Below are 16657 nucleotides of genomic sequence, written 5' to 3'. Positions count from 1 at the left end.
GCTGAATTGATGCTTGTGTTGTAAAAGAAAGCCAAACTTTACCAGTATAGCACCCAATTGTGAATATGTATTTATATTAAAATATATTTTCACAAAAATGTTTACCATAGCCATGAAAGCCCAATTTCACTCATTGGCCATTGAATTTGGTACATCTGCACAATGCAATGAGAGCCATGGCAGGAGATGCCATTACGCTGATAGTAATACAGTACTTTGCTTTTAGGTATTAATGTGCGATAATGTCATAATATTGATATTATTGCAGTAATATAGACCTGCACTCCACCATACATACTGAATGCAGTGTAATATCAAAATACCTTATTTAGTTACATAAATTCGTCCAAAAAATAGGATGCAGACTCATTTTGCTTTAGAATAAACATCTGGATTGTGGGGACAAACTATAAACCGACAAAAAAGGCTGGAACTATGTGTGAGAAGAGTGGCATCTAGTGGCCAATAAGATAATGCAGCACGCACTGTGGGGAAAAACAGACAAGACCTTAGCTGGTCGATCTTTGTTAACGTGACGTGATCATTTGCAAACATCGCTACAAAGGGCAAAGGCATAAATCAAGCGAAAAAGATGTAAACATATGTAAAAAAGTTGGAAACCTATGCGATACTCCGTTTTCGCCTTCAGAAACCTAAAAATAGACGGGTACTTTTATCTACATTGTGGAAATATACAGGTAGCTGTAATACAGTATTAAGAACTCGAAATAGACAGCTACCCCTTTAAATCAGTTTTCCATGTACTTCCGTATGTGGCACTTGGCCCCGCCTCCCGGACACAACGCGGCTTGCGGTGCATCGTAGGTCACATGACTTGGACGCTACATTTGACGGAACATGTTCGCAGCTGCGACCCAACTTGTCGTCCTTCTGGTGGTCTTGTCCTCTTGCCGGGGGCGACGGGATGACTTTATCGATGAGGGGATCGAGGAAATCGCCCTGCAGAGCTCTAAGTTTGGCTCCTTGTGGCCGCTGCCGCAGAATGTGCAAATCTCAGCAGTATCTTTCAAGTTGGCCAGGGACACTTTCCAAATATTTGATGCCAAACTGTCGACCGCGGGGCCGAGCTGTAGCCTCCTTCAGAATGCCTACAGGAGGTAAGATAATTCCACTGTTTGCCGTTTGTTTACTTTGCGCGCCTCTGCTAATGCTTTCTACTCCGGCGGCTGAGCGGATCCATCCAAATATCGATATTATCGATACCAATGGTACGGTATCGTTTAACAAGTTGTATCACTTGGTCACGTTTACGCAATTCAACATGTACGGAAAGGAGTAGGACGAAGCAGTGTTTATTATCCCTTTTCGGCCTCATGACAGTCATGCACACCATTGTAAATGGTGTCGGCCACCATCCTACAGTTCACTTTAAGGGCTTTAGCCTAAAACGTCTTTGTATAGAGCAGGGGTGTCTAAAGTGTGGCCCGGGTTTATTGGAGCTGGCGGCTGTTTTTTTTGTTTAGTTTTTCTTTATTGGCCGGCAGCACATTCTAAAAATATAATTTAACAAGAAAAAAAAAAAAAAACAATGGCAGCAAAAAGAGAAAAAGTCCAAAGTAATTTTACGAGAATAGCATATTTTTTAAAGTTATAATATGATGAGAAACAAAACATTAGGTTGGTTAAAAAAAAAAAAAAAAAAAGCACGTGGGGGCCACACAAACTACTGAGAATCATTTTGAGTTGCTACAATGACATTTTAGCTAAATGGACCAGTGTGCTGCATCATTTTTTCACTTTCATTTTTGGGGTGTCTTTGATTTCCCCCCTCTATAGGGTGATCATTTTCATTTCTATCAAATGATGTGGCATCATTTTGTTACTAATACATCACCCACTTATTATCAGGAAACATATTCAACATCATTTTCCCCCCAGTTTAGATCTGATGTGTTTTCCAAGTGTTCCTCTAATTTTTGTGAGCAGTGTATATCTAACTTGGTAGCATGCATTGATTTACAAAATATCGAAGTGGCCCTTATGTTGCCTTTGTTGTAAAAAGTTTGGGCAGCCCTGGGAGGCAATGCTTCTTTTTCCACATCTGCAGAAGAGCTCCTTGCCATGACGTGCCATGTTGAACTTGCAGTGACCATTGTGAGAGTGATAACACCAAATGTAACACTGTAAACTGAGACTTTGTAACACAAACAAATCACATGACACCAGGGAGGGAAAACATCCTCTTTTTTTGTTTCTTTAGGTATTATGAGTACTTCTTTGGCGGCGTTAAAAAGACATGGCCACTTAAAGACGAGTGGACTGACTCTGCTGGGCTGATGGGGCTGCAGGTGTTGATCACCGACCCGGAGCCAGGATGTGAGCAATACCCCAGTGTGACAGCAGACGAGTCCTGTAAGTTCACCTCTCATTCTATAAAATTATGACCAGGCTGTGGTCTTGTAATAACTTAAGCGTGTCATTGACCTATTTCATGTTTATAGGTCACATAAACATGAAAAAGGGAAAATGCCAGACAAATATCTGAAGGATAATTGTTTTAAAACGGACAATAAGAGTTGTCAAGTGGCCACTGACTGACTGACTGGTGTTGTAAGACCTTTGGTATAGTAATAGCAACTGAAGAAAAACTTGTTTATGTTTCTGCAGATCAACTGTTTGTGGATCAACCATTTGCTGTCCTTAAGGCGCCCAAAGTTTGGGGAGCCCTTCATGGTACATCAGTATTTTCTGTTTGTCACAGTAATCTCTTAATGCTCCCATCAGCCTACCAGCAATAAATAATAAAGATGCTATTAAGCTAATTTTGTGTCATCTAATACAGGGGTGTCCAAACCTTTTCCACTGAGGGCCGCATAGTTAGGATGCGGGGGGCCACTTTCATATTTGTATGTATTTTTTTGTTTTGTAAAACGGCTAAAAAATAAAAATAAAAAAAAAAAACCTTGGGTTTTTTAAAGTATTCTTGTATAAGAGATTCATTGTTTTCTATTTTGACACGGCAACGTTTGTTTTGTTTGCATAAGATGTCATGTATTCTAAATAAGGTTTTTTTTTTTTTATTGCGAGGAGTATTTTTTCCCCCTTTTTTAGGAAAATCAAATGTGAATTTTTTTTTTCACAAAAGATTTTCATTCTAGTTGGATGTTTTCAGTTCCATTGTTCCAATAAAGAACCCTAAATTGTTCATTTGTGCATATTAACTTCACTTGTTTCAAAATTATGCAAATATTTTTGGTAGTTGAAAGTGGGATAATTGTACATTAACCGAAATCAAGGTTGGTGGTACAGTTAATCCCAAATCACCCAGCCCTACTATATAAGTCAAACCTGTCTATAGCGGCCACTAAAGGGAAACAGCAAAAGTGGCCGTTATAGACAGGTTGGTGGCCATTTTGAATTTGTGCGCGCACATATTAACATGTCTGTGATTAGAAGCTTGTTGTGTTTGCAGATACATATAATTATACTGTTACATGTTGACCAGTAGAGGGCACTGTGGGACTGTGGATAAAAGTTGGAAAGAACTACTAGGTTAATAAACCGCTCTTATAAAACGATTAAAGTGCATCGGCGACATGAGTCTCTCCTTCCCCACAACAAGCGGCATTACAGTATTGACCAGTGCACATTGTCTCACACAAACTTATGAACACAATTGGTTCCAGACGACCGTTCTTAAGTCGAATTGTTCTTAAGTCTGAGAAAAGGTAATATTAGCGATGATATAGGTACTACATGTACGTGTATACATATACAGTATATGTGTATGTATGTAAATATGAGTTTGGATGCAGTAGTAATATTAAACCAGGATAATTAATGAAATAAAACTATAATAAAAGTGATATAATAATATGTAATGATAAATGTGATTTACCTTTTGAAGAGGAGTGGTCGAGCATATGTCGTTGTAGAGATGGAGGAGGAGATATTGGGGGAAAAAAAGGACAAGTCGTCATCGTGGTTAGACTCTTCTAAAAGAGGTAGTGTTCTGTGGGTGGTGTAGAATTAAGCAGGCCTATTAACTCTTCATAAACTTTAATCACACGCTCTGTCCAGGTTGTATCATACAACTACAACTTAGCTTTGCATTTACGGTAGCTTTCTCTGCCCAGCGTCTGTTGGTCCCATTAGCAGTGTCACAGTGCCCTCTACTGGTCAAGCATGTACAGTAGCAGTAGAAATACTGATTGAGCGACTACAAGGTAAAATAAAATAAAATATAGACCAGTCGGCTTGTGTTCGTATCCGCGAATGTTCGCAAGTCGGATGTTCGTAAGTTGGGGACCTAGTGTGTGTGTGTGTATGTGTGTGTGTGTGTGTGTATGTGTGTATATATGGCATACAGTATGTTTTATTTTTTTTAAAGACGAAGCCTTCTTTTATTATGAGTTATTATCATAAACATCAATCAAGTATCAACCAAACTCTTTGCGTTTTGCTCTGTTTTTCCTATTTGTGCTGTTTATTTATTTATTATTATTATTTATATTATTTATTATTATTATTTATTATTATTTATATTATTATTATTTATTTATTATTTATTTTTCCAGTTTTCCGCGGGCCAAAAGAACAAGCAGCGGGCTGCAAATGGCCCCTGGGCCACACTTTGGACACCCCGATCTAATACGTCATTCATTTCACCCAATACATTTTTCTGATATTCATGACATGATCATTCCGTCTCATTCATTCAGGCCTGGAAACGTTTAGCCAGTTGGTGTACGAAGATGAATTTGGTGCAGTAAGTAGACCATTTTATTTTTATTGTTATTTTGTTCATCTTCATGCAACATAACTTTCAATGTTGCTTTGTCTTTTCAGAAAAATGTCAATTTAACATCCATCAGTGACTTCCCCAGGTTTGCGCATCGAGGCATCTTGCTGGACACCTCTCGACACTTCCTGCCCGTCAAAGTCATTTTGGCCAACCTGGTACATGACTTAACGCAGCTCCTTTCCCAAATATTTATATGCTTCAGTTTATTTGGCTCTCATCTGTCATACCCCGAACTCCAGGAAACCATGGCAATGAACAAGTTTAATGTCTTTCACTGGCACATCGTCGACGATCCATCCTTCCCGTACCTGAGCCGAAAATTCCCGCAGCTCAGCCAGAAGGTCAGGGAGGCTCTTAATTCGGGTAGAATCTGTTCCAACCTTTAGGATAGTAATTAATCTGTTCCAGGGTCAAACTGTGGCCATTTACTGTATAGTCTTTATTAACTGTACCGACTAGGCTTGTGCAATAAAGAATTTTGAAATTAAATTCATTTAATGAATTGGTGCCTGCCAGGGCACTGCAATGATGTCAGCCTCCCTGAGGGCTCCTCTGGTGGACAGAGGCAGCATTGCAGCACCATCCATCCAGCCATTTTCTATGCCGCTTGTCCTCCAATGAATGCTTTGCTTGGATGCAGTGAATTATGGGGAAAAAGTTAAAATAGCTGTTTTTTAATTTTAAACTCGTATTGGTACTTGTCTATTTCCTAGCTCCCTTTTGAGTGTTAAGTCGCTGTGTGATGAGTTTAGCGCGAGTCAGACCGTAACCGGTACTCGCCCTTTGAAGATGCCTGACATGTAATGGTGAGGAAGCAGGGAGAAGGAATCAAGTTATTATTTTTTTAATTGCTTTCCTCAGGGAGCGTATCACCCGTACACTCATGTGTACACTCCGGCCGACGTGAAGATGATTATCGAGTTTGCTCGCCTCCGAGGCATCCGGGTCATTCCAGAGTTTGACACGCCAGGTCACACGCAGTCTTGGGGAAAAGGTTTGTATTATCAGACTTCGTTTTTATTCCCAATTTTATCAAAAAGTAACGGGCTCAGCCTTTATCCTCTCTCTTCCCAGGACAGTCAGACCTGCTGACGCCCTGCTTCGCCGGATCCAAACCGTCGGGCAGCTTTGGCCCGGTCAACCCCATCCTCAACACCACGTACGACTTCATGAGCCAGCTCTTCCAGGAGATCAGCATCGTCTTCCCTGATGCCTACGTTCACCTGGGAGGCGACGAGGTGGACTTCACCTGCTGGTGCGACCCGGCTCTTATTGTATACTTCTTCCTGTTGTTGTTGACATCTCCTTGGCAACAAACGTTCCAACCAACGTTTCCTATTTTCCTGCAGGAAGTCCAACCCTGACATCCAGAGGTTCATGGAGCAGCAAGGTTTCGGACAAGACTACGGGAAGCTGGAATCCTTTTATATTCAAAGGTGGCTTGCGTATTTTGATATAATATGTGATTACAATTGACAAATATTGTATCTTCAATAATTTGAAGATTTGTTCTGTAGACTTTTGGACATCGTGGCCTCCACCAAAAAGGGCTACATGATCTGGCAGGAGGTCTTCGACAATGGCGTTAAGGTAAAAGATGAGAAGGAATGTTAAAGGTGCACTCATTTGTTCTTGGTGATGCTAATTCATTAGCTGTAGTGATACTTTAGCACTTGTATGATTTACATTCTAACTCAGAGGTGTCCAAATTTTTCCAGCGAGGGTCACATCGTGAAAAATGAAACGATGTAACTTTGACACTTTGATATTTTGTAGTAGATATGCTAAGAAGTTATGTCCAGTATATTTTAAAAAAAACTGCATCTCAGCTTTGTGGTCTGTGGTCTTTTTTTCCCCCCAATTATGTTGGTTTTTTTTTTTATTTACCAAATATTTCAACTATTTTCTTTTAATAATTTTTGTTAATTTTCTTTTCGTAATATTATAACTTTATTCACATTAAATTTTTTCTTTATTCCCATATAACTTTTTCCCTAACCTAATTTTCCAAAGGTGACAACTTTATTTTGTGTTTTTTGGGGGGGTTAATACTTCAACTTTATGGTACTAAAATGACATTATTTCTCCTCATAATATTATGAGTTTATTCTTGTAAAAAAATATTTTCTTATTAGAAGACAACTTTTTTCTCTTTTTGACTCCATTCTTGTAAAATTACTGCAAATGTTTTCATTTTTGAATATATTTCATATTTTTAGAATGTGCCCTGGGTTGCATTTTGGACACCCCTGTTCCAAGTGAATTTTAAACCTACCTGACAGACCCCACCAGCAGGAAGTGCTGCTGCCCCCTCATCCATATTACGTTATGTTTTGTGCAAAATAGCCACAGAAAAAATATACAGTATTTAAGGACCCTTTAAAGAAGACCAAAGTAGTTGTCAACAATTCATGGGAATTTGCTGATGAATGAATCAGATGATCCAGCGACTACAGATGGTTATTTTTAGCTGGCCGTCTGGTGGCAGTCCTTATCTTTATACCTTTAAGTTTCACTCTCTTCAACAAACTCTACAAAGTTTGTTGTTGTTTGTACACCAGTGAGTTTAACCTAAACACAGCAGCTGAACCGTTGCAGTTGAACCCCGACACCGTCGTTCACGTGTGGATGGGTGGCGGGGCCGACGAGGAAATGCACAACGTGACGGCCGCCGGGTACACCACCATCCTCTCGGCCCCCTGGTACCTAGATTACATTAGCTACGCCCAGGACTGGCAGAAGTACTACACGGTTGAACCGCTCAACTTTAACGGTCAGTCAGGCGACCTGTTTGCTTTTTCATCAACAGGCTTACACTTAAAAGTACACGCAAAGAGAACAGGGAGGGGCAAAGGCAAGGCTCATTTGAACGGTATTTATGACAACGCTGCTTTTCCTGTGTGTGTGTGTGTTGTGTAGCTGAAAGCAGACACACTCATCCACGTGTGGAAAGGGACCCAGCAGCAATACCAGAATGAGATGGCAAAAGTCACGTCGTCGGGGTACCAGACCCTGCTCTCCACCCCCTGGTACCTGAACCGTATCGCCTACGGCCAGGACTGGCAGGGCCATTACAAGGCCGATCCCCAGGACTTCCAGGGTTGGTGTCAGCATGAGCGCCAAAGTACAGTGGACACCTCTAGGGTCCAACACACCCTGATTTGTTCCCATAGGAAATAACGGAGAATCCATGTCTAAAGCCTGTCTAAGCCACACTTGCATGCACTTCGTCCCCGCAGGGGTACGCAATTTTGCTTGCCAATGAGTAAATTGGTGGTAAACAGATGTGAAGCATGTGTAAAAAGCGCGGTGCTGCATGCCAGTGCGCAAAGAACATTTTGAAATGTTCAACATTTGTGGCACTCATAATTTCAGTGAAATAGTCGTGAACGCGCCGCAACCGACATGTAAACAATGAGCGTTGCGCGTGCTATTGTCACACACACTAGACATAAACACTACTTGTCAAGGTGTAAATAAGTCGTGCGTGGTCATTTCATGCCACACATCCTTTTTCTATGCCACTTATCATCATTAGGGTCGTGGGGGTATGCTGGAGCCTATCCCAGCTGCCTTCAGGTGAGAGGCAGGGTACACCCTGGACTGGTCACCAGCCAATCGTAGGGCACCATTCACACTCACATTCATACCTATGGACAATTTCGTGCTGTAAATAAATACATGACGCGTATTGCCATGGCAAATCGCAGACAATGCGGAGGCAAGATGCGTGTAAGTGTAAACACCGCTTTAGTCCTTTTGAGGGTGGCTGTAAGCCTGCTGTCACTTTTACAGATATTTTTTCCGACTGGAGAGGTTCCTTTTGTCAGACATGATTTCCACGCCTTAGCTGTAAAAGGCCACGAATGACTTTGCTCGGCTCTTACTGTATCAGAACTCGGCTACGCAGACACAAAACCTTACGATCACTCCTGTGCAGTTAAGTGTAAGCCTGTTGCACCTCTTGCAGGAAAACATTTTATTGCATCATAGTCATCATGAACACAGAGTCCTGACTGTGTTTCCGTGCCAAAACAGGAACTGATGAACAGAAGAAGCTTGTGATTGGTGGAGAAGCCTGCTTGTGGGGGGAGTACGTGGACGCCACCAACCTCACACCCAGACTCTGGTAAGACTTGGATAACTTTCCTGAGAAATGAAACCGAGGATCAGGAAAACCTGAAATACCCAAGAAAAGACATTTTTCTGAATGTAAAAATGTTAAATCTTACCACTCACATGCACGAGCCAAGTATAACAAAATAAAGTAAAAATACAAGCATGTCATTGTCACAATTCCTGGTATTAACGTGCTAACTTTGCCAATCTGGGAACTTCACTCCATTCATTTCGTACCACTCTGTGTAGTAATAGTACGTGGTGTGTGGTGTTTGCCCAAAAACATGTCTAAATGGTCCACACCGACTACACAAAAGAAACAATAAATGATATCCCAGCCAACCTTTGATCCTAAAAACAATCATTTACACTATGTGTCACATGACCACCATGATCGTCTGCAGGCCCCGTGCCAGCGCTGTGGCCGAGCGTCTGTGGAGCGCCAAGACCGTGACAGACATCAGCGACGCCTACAACAGACTGTCAGTGCATCGCTGTCGCATGGTCGAGTGAGTAACATCCAACCACGCATCGTCCTTAAAGGAAAAGCGGCCATCCACAATCCTTATGTGAAACATGAACACACTTCTTTCCCTTCTCTGCGCGTTCTAAGAGGACACACCCATAACACTTTATTTATTTATTTATTTATTTGTTTGTTTGTATTCATGTCTCTTCTGTTCTTGTTGCTTAATTTATGGTGGTATTAATGGTGGTATTAATGTTTCTTTTGTTCTTATTCATTTTCTTGTGTTTTCTTTCTTTTTTTTGGGACAATGAACACAACAAGAATTAACCACCTGTTTTACTACATATACAACAATCAAAACTCTTAAATCTAGAAAAACTGTTAGCATGAGGGAGCTGTAATGGGACATACCTATTTAGACTATAAAGCCCTAAAAAAGAAGGTTTTATGGTTCTATATCCATGCTGTACTACAGGTACCTTCATGATAACATGTAAGACTTACAGCATTTTGCTGTATTTTGATCATTTTAAACATCACCGGAACTTCTACATTACCGGGACTTCTTTCCTGGGCGCATTGATTTCACATAGCAACATAGATAAGAACTATAACGCTACCTCCGTCAACAACAGCAGCATGTTTGCTACCATTAATCACGGCAGACGTTGAGAGAGCCGCCACCACCGACTACTTTTGGACAAAGGATGAGCTGCAGGTTTTAGAAGCTGAGTGGGCAAGAGAAGAGTGAAGCGTCGGAGCAGGTGGGGGCCGAGAGAGGCAGGACCGGCATGACTTGGTGGTGTAAATGTGGAGCTTGCCAAGCCATGCCGGCAGAAATGGGAGTGTTTCTGCTGCACTGAGCGGCATACGGTGTTACCATCGATGGAAAGCCTTCGTGTGTACGGCGAGGACATTGCATCACAACGAACTAAGAATTGTTAGCGCTAACAAACCCTGCAGTGGTAGAAACTTTTTTTTTCCACCTATCCAAAATCCACTGGAAAAGACGCCCCCAGACCAGCTGGACCAGATGGACAACTGTCCATGGAGTAAGTCACCATGATGTTGATTGTGATACATCGCCGGAAAAATAGTTCTTCGTGTTGGCTGCTACAATCACAGTGTCGCTGTAGCTTGGTTTATATACAGGTCAGTTATGTAAATAGAACATTTTGGAGTTTTTTAGGGCATTGTAGTCTGAATAGGTGTCCCGTTACATGCATAACGTCATGTTTCACGTAACGATTGTGGAGAATGGGCAAAATTGCAAAAAAAAGTGCAGTTTTTCTTGAACAAAGATGCACATGGGAATTATTGTTTTGTCATCGAAGGCGCGGCATCCCCGCTGAGCCGCTGTTCTCCAGCTACTGCCCTTACGAGTACAAGGGAATCTGAAGACAGGCAGCAGGAAGAGGGAAATACTGGAAAATGAAGAAATCAAATGTGAAGCTTTATCACGATACTCCAAATGCTCTGATCAATGCACTCTTTTGTAATGTTTGTAAAACTGATTGTGAATACAAAAGCTGACATGTCACATGGTCACGTCACACTTCTTTACATATGTACACCTTTTATCCATCTCACCATGAATAGCTTATGTGGTTACAGAAAACCAGCCGTGCGTCTTAGGAGTACGTTCTGGTCCTGTGTGCTCATGGCCTCATAGGTGTCCAGTTCCAAGGAGAAGGTGGCCTTCCCTGAGGTCAGCGTGCGCAGGATAGTGGAATAGCCCTTGAACAAGCAATTTCAACAACACTACACTTCTTTTTCCAATTCACAATACGTTACATGAACACGCAAACTTATTATTCATCCTGCTCTGGATCTTTCACTCACCCTCGTCTCCGCCAAAGGCACACTGGCCAGCAGCACCTTGTTGTCATGACGACTCTGGATGTCCCTGACCGTCCCTCGTCTCTGGGCCAGGTCGGCCAGCACGGTACCGAGGTGTTCCTCCTCCACAGTCACCTCCAAGGACATTATGGGCTCCAGCAGCTGTCCTCCAGCGAGCCTCAGGGCCTACACGGAATGACGGATGTAGCAAATGCACACACTGGTGGAGATGCAGTAAAAAAAAAAAAAAAATGGCGTCAAGTCTGCTGCTAACCTTGAGCATGCAACGAGACACGCAGGCAGAGACCATGGCTGGAGACGTTCCCGGTTCTGTGTTGACGCTTTGGATCCGGGTGGACACTCCCTGTACAGGGTAGCCCAGCAGGGGACCTGGAGGAGGAAAGACAAGTGCAGGATTTCATCTCCAGAACTTGGTAGAAGCATGGCTTAAAGGAAAAGTGTTTGGTATTTTGCCCATCATCCACAATCCTTATGTGAGACATCAACACACGTCTCCTGTGCGTTCTAAAAGTATAAAGACGGCTAAAAAGAGGCAGCTAAGAATGCACGTAATGGGACGCACCTATTTCGCCTATAAAGCCTTCTGAAAAAACCTCTAAAAAGCGCCAACAACGCTCCATTTACATAAGGTGACCTGCATGTTAACCAAGCGACAGCCACATTTTTATTAACATTGTTACGCCTAAAAATTACTTTACCGGCGTAGTGACACCTTGCCACACCACACCGGCTAGCCACTAGACGGCTAGCTACTAGCTTCACCACACACTTGCTCACAATGCCTCAGGCCACTAGCGAAAGGTAACGCTACATATCGGAGCTTCCGCCACTGCTGCTGTGTTTTAGTTTTTGAGTTTGGAAAAGTTTACGCTAGGTGTAGCGTTCCTTTCTATCTTGCTATGTGAAATCACTGCGCCCAGGAAGGAAGTTCCACTAATGCTTAAAATGACCAAAATAGGGCAAAATACTGTAAGTATTACATGTTATCATGAATTACTATATGCTCACAGCATGGATATAAAACCTTGTTGGAGGTGTTTTCCTAGCAGGCTTCCTAGACTGAATAGGTGTGTCCCATTATGTGCATTTATGAGCTGCCTCTTTTTAGCTGTTTTTATACATTTAGAAAACAGACGTGTGTGAATGTCTCACATAAGGATTGTTGATGATGGGCAAAATTCCAAAAAGAAGTGCATTTTTCCTTTAAGCTCTTGATTGTTCCTGAGATGGTCGCTAGCATCAAAGATCAGAAAACCTAAAGAAGTTCACCTTGGAGATACGAGCTATGCAGTCCGTTTTCCACCGCCTCTCTCACGCTGTCAGACAACATCCCGGCGGCGTCCTCCACAAACGCCACTTGAGACGACTCGTCACCTGGTTGGACGACCAGCTCCACTGTCACCACGTGTCTCCTCTCGCCGACTGTGCGGTCCAGCGTGTCTACATCAGGAACCAAGGATAGTTAGAGAATGGACACGCGATTCGAGGAGGCATTAGTAGTACCTGTAGCAGAGGCTTCATGGAGAATAGTCTCTCTGTACGCGACCTGGAGAGGGCCCAGGTGAGTCTCAATGCCGTATTCCCGTCGGATGCGATCCTGGATTATCTCGATGTGCAGCTCTCCCATCCCGCACAAGATAGTCTGCAGACAGAATTGTGGGAAGTCGACTCATAGTCTGGAAGAGCTGCCTGATCCAGCCATGTGGTCTACCTGTCCAGAATCCGGGTCGAGCCTGACTTTGAGACTGGGGTCTTCTCTCTGGAGGTTGTTCAGCGCGTTCTCAAGATCTGGAAAGAAAGGACTCAATGAATGGTGAGGAATGACGCTGGGGAACCTTCCCTCAAAGACTGACCAGCCTGTTTGGCCATGGTGGGCGGCTCAATGGTGCAGAAGAAGACCGGATCGGGGACTTCCACTCCTGAAAGGACCACGCTGGTTTGTTGGCCACGTCCCTTGCTTGTTTTTCCCTCATTGTGCGCCCGACGGGCGGCGGCTGCAGCAGACGCTTTTGATGAGACGATGGTGTCTCCTGTTACCGTCTTTTAAAGAGAAGGAACGTATGAGAAAGAACAAAAATGAGGAAGAGGACCGGGGGGGGGCTCACCTGTTTGAGTCCAACAGTCAGAGCGATGTTTCCCGCCGTCATGGAAGTGATTTCTACGTGTTGGTCAGCAAAGGGCACGAGAAGTCTGCTCATCCTCTCGCTGGAGAGGAAAGACTGGATTCAGGCATGTTGACGCTTTGGCATTTAAACCTCCTCTGCAGTGACTTACGTGCTGTTCCTGTTGATGTTGTGGAGCGCCGTTTGTGCTTTCAGTGTGCCCGAGTAGATGCGCAGAAAGACCAGAGGGCCGCGTTGCTTGTCGTGGAGAACCTTGAAGGCCAGAGCGCACAAGTCGTCCTTGTACCAGCGTCTGCACAGAGAAAAACAAAAAGGATGGAGCTTGAATGCTGGCTGAGAAACATTACAGCACGCCGCTATTCATGTAGTTAGAACTGGCTGCTTTTTGAGGAAGTATGTTATTTGCTTGTACAACTAATTTCTGCCCCAAGAGGCAGTAGTGAGTCACTGTAGAAGGTAGGGGGCTATTTCACTCACACCAGGGCGTGGGGCCTCTCGTCGGGGGCCGGCAGGAAGGCGGCGATGGCGTCCAGGAGAGGCTGAACGCCTTTGTTGTGCAGAGAACTGCCACAGAGCACCGGGACTCCTTTACGGGCCAAAGTGATCCGCCGCAGGGCCTCTTGGAGCTGTCAACAAATATTCAACAACCTCGTTTAGTTTGTATTCATAGTAACACAATGTGGCTGCTGGCCATACAACAACAACAACTCACTTTTATTGAAGGAACGGCATCAAAGTTGTCCCCAAAGTCCGTCAGCAGCACCTCAGCAAAGTCATCATCCAGATCTGCGACCTGAGATTGACAACATTAAATGAAAGTGTCCGCAAATACAGCCGTCCCTCGCAATATCACGGTTCCATTATCACTCCCTCATTTTTCAGAAATGAATAAATGATGGCTGTTTCACAGTAGACTATGGTCTGTTATTAGTCAACATACTGAAATACAAGTGATATGTAGCATTCTGGTCACTAGGCAGCAGTAATATTACATGGATGAGACATCCATCCTTCTTACATTACCCTACCGTGCACTGCATGTAGCCAGCCATGGATGCAGAGTGGGAAAAAAAAGTTTATCCTCCCATTCCGTGTGGAAGTGGTAAGTTTGTGGCTTCTTACTTTATCCTTCTTCACACTCCGTTTGAAACCCTTAAGTATAAATTCGAGGCTCACTAGTTGGCTCGCTAGCTTGTTCGGTCGCAAGCTAGCGGCCATCTAGAGTCCTGGCAGCATAATACTGTAGTTGTGCACATCGGTGTAAACAATGAATAAAAGGAGTGTAATGGTGATTATAGGGGTGTTTATTTCATGTCTACAGGGCTCTAATAATGTTAAAAACCGTATTTAGAAAGTGAAACAGGTTTTCTTCGTTCTAACTACAAAAATATTAAATTTATGAACATTGAATCCTATATCTCGGAGAGTCTGGAACCAATTAACTGCTGCTATAAACGAAGGACGACTGTAGTGTGAAAATGTTAAAAAAAGATGTACCTGCCTGCTCAATTAAAGCTGCCCTGGCCTGGCGGACCTCCTCCATGAGCTCCGGTTCCTTCACCTCGCTGAGAGGTTTGGCGGCAAAAAAGCGCCCGTCGTCCTCCCGCTTGTTCATCTTCCACGTCAGCCTCTGATTGGTCAACAAGTCAACTACGCCAGAGAAATTCTTGCCTCTACCGACTGGAATCTACCATGGATGCAGTAGTAGTGTTGGGTCCTGTACGCTGATGGGAGTTGTCATACATTTCTTTTTTTCCCCCCATTAATTTTACCTGAAGGAGGACTGGATTGGCTTTCAACTTCTGTCTGATGCTCTCAATGGAAAAACTCAGGCTGAAAGAAAGGCACAGTCAGTTTTGTGTGGAATCATTTAAATCAAAAGGTAAAATATTGCTTTACTTGGCTGCAGGCTTGTCCATCTTATTGAGGAAACAAACACACGGAATGTGATGCTTCTCTGCTTGCCTCCACACAGTCAAAGTCTGGGCCTGAAGGATCCAAGTGAGCAGATTATTAAACAACTTCACTTTGTTTGTTTTTTTTAAAACAAGAAGATGTAGAAGTTCGAACCTCAACACCTGCAGATGCATCGAACACGGCCACAGCACCGTCGAGAACACGGAGAGCCCGCTCTACCTCCAGAGTGAAATCCACATGACCTGCCGTCAAAGTCGGATTTAAATGCCTCCCTCCGCTGACAGTCTTCGTCAAATGACAAACTTGAGAGTTGGTACCTGGGGTGTCTATCAGGTTGAATCTGTGGCCTTTCCAGTCAAACGTAACCGCCGCAGACTGGATGGTGATTCCACGCTCACGCTCTTGAGCCATGAAGTCGGTCACTGTGTCACCATCATCCACATCTGGAAGGCCACTAAGAAGCGTTAAAAGGACATGCATGATTGGACATGACTTAACAGTGTGCCACACTCACCGCCCAATGCTCTGGTATAGCCAGAGTAATAAAGCATCCTCTCTGTGGTGGTGGTCTTTCCCGCGTCAATGTGGGCCATGATGCCGATGTTGCGGATCCTGTATACACAGTTTGCAGGTTTATATGAATCCTAAATCCTAACAATATAAATAACTTTTTTTTAAATTAAATAACTTACTTGGACACATCAGGGTTGACCACAGACCGCAGTGATTTGACATCATCTATGTAAAATATATATACAGTATATATCCGTTAGAGGAATTTTATTTTTTAATGTAAAGAACAACCAATTGGGTAGTTCATCTTACCTGGCAGAAAGCTGTGATTCCTTTTTAGAAAGCAGCTCCATCTGCGGTACTGCAGCACAGCCCTTGATATTTCCTACAAACGACAGTGAACGTCTCACGAAACTTGCACGGTAATAAAGCTGACAGCACGGTTCGGAAACGTCATTTTACCCAAAACATCCTTCAAATGCCGAATGATGTCCACATTCTCTAATAATGTCCGTGTGACCTCCAGTCTTTTTTTCTTCGCAAGAGACGATGCTCTGTATTTTATCAGTCATACAGAGCCAGGATCAGGTAAAACTACAAACATCGTGGCTTTTTGTAGGCCAGTAAAAAAAAAATACCAAAACACGAATTAGCCCAATTATCGCCACAAAGACAGCAGCTTTTCCTACAACTGTCAGAAGTCACATTTTCTTTAAGTCCAGCTCCAAAATACATCCCAACAAAAACATGTACGGGGATTGTAGTTCCTGCAATAAAGCGAATCGCTCAATTCCATTATAAATGTGTTTAATTCAGTATAATAATTTTAAAACACATGGTTCGATTACATAGAGTAAATTATCAATGATGTAGAGCTAGTTTAAAACATTA

The 16657-nt window shown here is 43.1% G+C and overlaps 2 protein-coding genes across 7 annotated transcripts; one reads left to right on the top strand and one right to left on the bottom strand.

The window, feature by feature from the left end:
* The first annotated feature begins 787 nt into the window (after positions 1-787).
* On the top strand, positions 788-10905 carry hexb (hexosaminidase B (beta polypeptide)). Of its 3 annotated transcripts, none has more exons than XM_054756846.1 (14): positions 793-1118; positions 2222-2373; positions 2629-2694; positions 4683-4729; positions 4810-4920; positions 5005-5106; positions 5627-5759; positions 5840-6020; positions 6115-6201; positions 6283-6355; positions 7685-7865; positions 8804-8894; positions 9289-9393; positions 10688-10904. In XM_054756846.1, exons 1-14 carry the CDS (start codon positions 859-861, stop codon positions 10749-10751), a joined length of 1653 nt encoding a protein of 550 aa, XP_054612821.1. In that variant the 5' UTR covers positions 793-858; the 3' UTR covers positions 10752-10904. The 3 variants fall into 3 exon arrangements, with proteins under 3 accessions (XP_054612823.1, XP_054612821.1, XP_054612822.1); XM_054756847.1 differs by lacking the exon at positions 7685-7865 and adding an exon at positions 7364-7538 and having other exon boundaries at positions 795-1118; positions 10688-10903; XM_054756848.1 differs by lacking the exon at positions 5005-5106 and having other exon boundaries at positions 788-1118; positions 10688-10905.
* On the bottom strand, positions 4062-16565 carry gfm2 (GTP dependent ribosome recycling factor mitochondrial 2). Of its 4 annotated transcripts, none has more exons than XM_054756843.1 (21): positions 16229-16565; positions 16079-16151; positions 15946-15991; positions 15768-15865; positions 15571-15696; positions 15407-15495; positions 15236-15324; positions 15109-15169; positions 14838-15023; positions 14049-14129; positions 13814-13962; positions 13488-13628; positions 13319-13418; positions 13067-13253; positions 12925-13001; positions 12717-12855; positions 12483-12653; positions 11467-11582; positions 11196-11378; positions 10944-11090; positions 4062-10777 (listed from the first exon to the last, which is right to left on the bottom strand). In XM_054756843.1, the coding sequence occupies exons 1-20, from the start codon at positions 16235-16237 to the stop codon at positions 10962-10964; spliced, it is 2250 nt and encodes a 749-aa protein (XP_054612818.1). In that variant the 5' UTR covers positions 16238-16565; the 3' UTR covers positions 4062-10777; positions 10944-10961. The 4 variants fall into 4 exon arrangements, with proteins under 4 accessions (XP_054612818.1, XP_054612820.1, XP_054612816.1 ...); XM_054756841.1 differs by having other exon boundaries at positions 4064-8944; positions 16229-16541; XM_054756844.1 differs by having other exon boundaries at positions 4064-8914; positions 16229-16541.
* Between the last annotated feature and the right edge of the window lie 92 nt (positions 16566-16657).

The sequence above is a fragment of the Dunckerocampus dactyliophorus genome, chromosome 17, assembly GCF_027744805.1.
Source record: "Dunckerocampus dactyliophorus isolate RoL2022-P2 chromosome 17, RoL_Ddac_1.1, whole genome shotgun sequence".
Lineage (NCBI taxonomy): Eukaryota > Metazoa > Chordata > Actinopteri > Syngnathiformes > Syngnathidae > Dunckerocampus > Dunckerocampus dactyliophorus.
This window is presented reverse-complemented; position numbering and strand designations above follow the sequence as displayed.